Source organism: Carlito syrichta, unplaced genomic scaffold, assembly GCF_000164805.1.
Source record: "Carlito syrichta isolate Samal-C Ts95f unplaced genomic scaffold, Tarsius_syrichta-2.0.1 Scaffold308755, whole genome shotgun sequence".
NCBI lineage: Eukaryota > Metazoa > Chordata > Mammalia > Primates > Tarsiidae > Carlito > Carlito syrichta.
In genome coordinates, this window is record NW_007252851.1 from 415473 (window position 1) to 421271 (window position 5799).

Here is a 5799-nt window from a genome sequence, read left to right on the forward strand (position 1 = left end):
CAGAGTGAGACTCCAACTCAAAAAATAAATAAATAAATAAATAAATAAATAAATAAAATCTGCTTGAAGGCGTTTGAGTGCTAACAATGTAGTCAAGAATTATTGTGCCAAAACCCAGTGGATAAAAATTCACAGAGGTGACTCTGACATTTAAGGCTGCTTTTTTCTTAGGGTTTGTTGAGAATGAAAAGTATCTCACATGCTTAAAAGAGTCAAGAGCACTAGTAAACCCTTCAAACTTTTGGTTGTGAACTCCAAGAGCTACACTCTAAGAGTAAGAGTATAATAGAAGCAAACCAATCCTTGCACATACTTCAGCATAACTTTGAGTTATTTTGTTGGCTCAGAAAAATCCCTGAAATTGAATTAAGACAATCCTAGATCATCTTAATGCTTGAGTTGTCTGGTAAAAGCAAGGAAAAATATAATGTGAAACCTAATCCTCAAATAAGTTCTGCAAACAATGTTTCAAATAAAAACATAACATAAAATGAGCAAAAATAAGACATAAGAGAAACAACAAGAACAAAAAGCATCTAAAAATAGAGCAATGAAAAGAGTCCCATGAGTGCCAGATACTAAAAATAACAGACATAGACTTTAAACAACTATAGTCAAGGACATAAGACAGAAGACTGAGAATTTCAGCAGAGAACTGACAACTATTTAAAAATGACATATCTATAAAAGAAAAAAATAGAAATTATAGAAGTAAAAAAATTCAATAACTAAAGTTAGGAATGCAATAGATGTAATTAAGAGCAGATTAGATATAGTTAAAGAGAGAAACAGTGAACTGGAAGATAAATTAAATACCTAGACTAAAGCATGATGAGAAATAGGATGGAATACAAAAGATAGGGTATTATGCAATACATTAAGGTTTAATTTATGTATAGTTGGAATCCCAGAAAGAAAGAATGGATTAGAAACAATATTAGAAGAGATAACAGTTGAAAATTTTCCAAAACTAATGTCAGACATCAAGCCACAGATCTAATAACTTGGAGCTGGCTACATAAAAGGAAACCTACAAAAAAACAAAATACAAAGACAATCCTAAAGCAGCAGGAAAAAAAACCACATATTATCTTCAAAAGAACAACAATTAGCCTGACAACCAGTATCTCAACAAAAACGCTGAAAGCTAGGACAAAATATCTTCTAAGTGCTAAAAGAAAATAACTGACAACCTATAACTCTACATACAGCAGAAAGTACTTAAACGTGAACAATACATGATGAAATTGAAAACATTATGCTAAACAAAAGAAGAAAAGAGGCCAATTGTTGTGGCGCACCTGCAATTTCAACACTTTGGGAGGTCAAGGTGGGAGGACTGTTTTAGCACAGGAGTTCAAGACCAGCCTAGACAACATAGTGACACCTCATCTCTTCCAAAAAATACAAAAAACACAAAAAATTAACTGGGCATGGTGGTGCACATCTGCAGTCCTAGCTACTCAGGAGGTTGAGGTGGGTGGCTACAGTGAGCTATGATCAGGCCACTGCACTCCAGCCTGGGTAATAAAGTGAGACTCCAACTCAAAAAGTAAAAATAAATTTTAAAAAGAAGCCAGATAGAACAGACCACATATGTGCATGTATCTATTCCATTTATATGAAATATCTAGAATAGGCAAATCCATAGGTATGCAAGAGTGGTCACCAGGGGCTGGGGTAGGGGGAATAAAGAGTGACTGCTAATGGGTATGGAACTTCTTTTTGGAAGGATGAAATGTCCTGAAATTATTAAGTGGTGATGGTTGCACAACTTTGAGAATGTATTAAAAATCACAGATTGTACACCTGAATATGATTTAAAAGATCAATTTTAAGTTATGTAAATTTTATGTCAATAAAAAAGTGATGGCGTAATAAATTATTAAATAAAAAATCATTCAAAGTTAATACCAGGATATCCTTCAGGCTAAAACAAATAATCTCATTGAAAATAAAGAACAATGAACAAGGTAAATATGTGGGCAAATATAAATGAATCAAATAATATTTTTTAACAATGACAATAAATACTGAATGACTAAATAGAGCCAATTAAAAATTAGAGGGCTATCTTCTCAGAGAAGTCTTGATTATACAGTTCATGAGAGGCTGGAAACCAAAGGTACCATCTTTTTAAAATTACTAATGTCTAAATTCTACTCCTAATTTAGAGTATGCATGAAAAGTATAAGTTCTAGTACATATTACTGAAATATAAGAACCCATGTTAACAAAAATCAATGTATTAGTCTTCTATTCAGTTTTTAAATTCTTCAAAAAAATCTTACCATTGCAGAAAATCACTCAACACACAAAAAGTTGTACTTACCCTTTCTCGACCATGTCATCCTGAGAAGAAACTGGATGCAAAGGCTCTCTTGTCCATGGTTTCTGAGTTGCTGTTTTGACTCTAGCTGATTTCTTAGAAGATTTAGGAGGTTGTAACATGCTGAATTCTTCTTTCTAAGAGGCAGTAAGACAATGAACAAAATAAAAAATGAGCAAAATAAACAAAAAGGAGTGAGAATAAAGCATAACTCTGCACATTCACCTAAAATTTCTTCTGATCAAAAGAGCCTTCCCGCCTCCCTCCACCTCCCACCATGCTTCCCACTAGAATAGGAATTTTCTCCTTCTCTAGCTCCCACTTTCATGTAAGCAACAAAGTGAAATCCAACAGCAATTTAGAAAGAAGAGTCAAAGGCTTGTATATCCTTACTTCTACCGTTGTGAAAAAAAAGAGGTTCCTGGAGAAAAAGCTGTAAAAACCTTTGTTTTACAACTGAATAGGCATTAGAGCTAGTGTATGGGGGTGGGGGCTGCTGGGGGGTCACAGGGCAGGGAAATCAAACAAAGGTATCCTTGGCCCATTAGAAGGAAACTGGATCTTAACAGCACTATTTCCTTCCTTCCATTTTTGAACGTTTTATTTTCATACTTATTTTCCCCATTCTTAAATGTTCTTCATGGTAAAAGTTAACAATTTAAATTCAGAGAGATGCTACATGCATGAATCAAAAAAAAGTATAAACAAGGTCGAGGTGGGAGGATTACTTAAGACCAGGAGTTTGAGAACTGCCTGAGCAACATCTTTGGGAGGCTGAGACAGGAGGATCACTTGAGCCCAGGAGTTCAAGACTGCAGTGAGCTATGATTGTACTACTGCACTCCAGTCTCAGTAATAGAGAGTCTGTCTCTTAAGAAAACTTCTTAAAAGTATAAACAACTAAATGTCCAATTAAAAGAGAAATAAACAATTATCTGAGTAGGAGATATACATAAATGTAACATTACATAATACTTAAAAATAATAGTTATAGAAATGATGACATATATGGAAAAATACTGATGATAAAAGAAATAATCAGACTGTGTGCAGTGGTTCACACTTGTAATTCCAGCACTTGGACAGGAGGATTACTTGAGGAATTCAAGACCAGTCTAGGCAACATAGTGAGACTTTGCCTCTGCCAAAAAGCAAAAACTTAGGCTGGCACGGCAGCACACACCTACAGTCCTCACTACATGTGGGGCTGAGGAGGGAGGATTGCTTGAGCCCAGGAATTTGAGAATGCAGTGAGCTGTGATCGTGCCACTGCACTTCAGTCTGGGCAACAGAGAGAGACTTTGACTCAAACAACAACAATGAAACAAACCAAAAAAAACCCTCCGAAAAACTAAAGGAATAATCCTATCTCCAGGTAGATAGTGTCAGAAAAAGAGAAAATAAAAGTAGAAATACACAGAATACAAAAATATAAGTATATTAAAACAAAAAATTCACAAGAAGTCTAAGAGAAAATAAGTTAGTAATTGTCTAGATGTAGATGAGATCAGAAGTGATTTGTCTTTTTCTCCAATTTCCAAATGCATAGCAGTTTTGTTATTTTTCTGATTAGAAAAACAAACATTAACAACTTTTCTAATATTTTAGCATCCATTATAATATTATATACAATGCTTGACAGCAAGAAATATATTTACGATGTTATATTAGCCATAACAAATAATAAAATCTTATACACACTTTACGTAGCTACTAAGTACCAATAATTATTTAAGAACTATATAAACAAAATTAACAACTTGGCCGGGCTCGGAGTCTCAGTCTGTAATCCCAGCACTTTGGGAAGCTGAGGTGAGTGGATTGCCTGAGCCAGTGGGTTCGAGACCTGCCTGGGCAACTTGGCAAGACCTCGTCTCTACAATAAATCAAAAAATTAGCCGGCTGTGGTAGTGCGCGCCTGTAGCGCCAGCTACTTGGAAGCCTGAGGTGGAAGGATCGCCGGAGCCCAGCAGGTCGAGGCTGCGGTGGCCGGGAGACAGAGGGAGACTCCAACTCAAAATAAATAAATAAATAAATAAAAATAATAACAACTTAAAGTCTATTCTACATATAACTTCCCAGGTATCAGGGCTCACATCTGTTTAGTAATTCAGAACACAGCATGACAGTAAACAACACTCAATATATGAGAGTTACCACAGGAGGCTGAGCTTATTATTGAAAGTATATCAGTCAGGCGCAGTGGCTCACGCCTGTAATCTCAGCACTTTGGGTGACTGAGGTAAGAGTACTGCCTGAGCCCACGGGTTCAAGATCATCCCAGTCTGTGCAACATGGCAAGATCTCATCTCTACAATAAATAAAAAAATAAGCCAGGCGTGGTGGCACATGCCTGTAGTTCCAGCTACTTGGAAGGCTGAAGCAGAAGGATCACCTGGGTCCAGCAGGTAGAAGCTGTGGTAGCTGTGAGTGTACCACTACACTCCAGCCTAGGCAACAGAGTGGGAGGGAAGGAGGGAGGGAAGGAAGGAAAGAAGGAAGGAAGGGAGGGAGGGAGGGAGGGAGGGAGAAGGTTGGTTGGCTCGTCCCACAAAAGTAGTCAAATTCATAAAAAGAGAAAGCAGAATGGAGATGGAGGGTACCAGGGGCCAATGAAAAGGGGAGAAAACGAGTTGTTTTTTAATAGGCACAGAGTTGGATTTGCAAGATGAAAAAGTTCTGGAGATCTGTTTCACAAAACTGTGAATATACTTAACACTACTGAACTATACACTTAAAAATGGTCAAGATGGCAAATTTGATGTTATGTTTATTACCATCATTTAAAAAGTTTTCTTAAAATTAAAGAAAAATCTAAGTGTATCATACAGAGAAAGGCCTAAATTAGACTTTTGAGTTGAATGTTTAGTAATGTGAGTGTTCAGTCAGTGACTGGGTCATCAAAGTACATGGGCAAACCAGGAGGATTAGACTAGCCAGCAGAGTGGCACACTAAAAGGCCACAAGGTACAAAGGAGGTCAGAAAGTTGTCAAAAAATGAATAAGAAAACAATAGTGCACTAAAGTGACACTCAAAGTGTCAACCCCAGAGCAGCAACAAAAACATCATCAGGGAGAGAGCTAGTTAGAAATGTAAATCCTTGGGCTCTACCCCACACCTACTGAATCTTGATATCTGAGTGGAGCACAAAAAAAAATCTGTGTTTTTTTTTTTTTTAAGTAAGCTTTTCAGAAAAACAAACAGCCCCTTTAAAAAGTGGGCAAAAGAGCCGGACTCGGTGGCTTAGCCTGTAATCCCACGCCTTTGGGAGGCTGAGGTGAGTGGATTGCCTAAGTCCGCAGGTTCAAGACCCGCCTGGGCAGCGAGACCTCATCTCTACGATAAATCAAAAAATCAGTCAGGTGTGGTAGCACATGTCTGTAATTCCAGCTACTTGGAAGGCTGAGGTGGAAAGATCGCCGGAGTCCAGCAGGTCGAGGCTGCGGTGGCCAGGAGCGGCCACTGCACT

The 5799-nt window shown here is 37.4% G+C and overlaps 1 protein-coding gene across 1 annotated transcript in view; it reads right to left on the reverse strand.

Moving 5' to 3' along the window:
* Positions 1 to 5799, reverse strand: part of RGS22 (regulator of G protein signaling 22) — a 139536-nt gene that overhangs the window by 68216 nt on the left and 65521 nt on the right. Inside the window, exon 11 of the mRNA XM_021716336.1 lies at positions 2333 to 2466. Within this exon, the coding sequence (XP_021572011.1) occupies positions 2333 to 2466 (134 nt within the window). The remainder of the gene's footprint in view (positions 1 to 2332; positions 2467 to 5799) is intronic.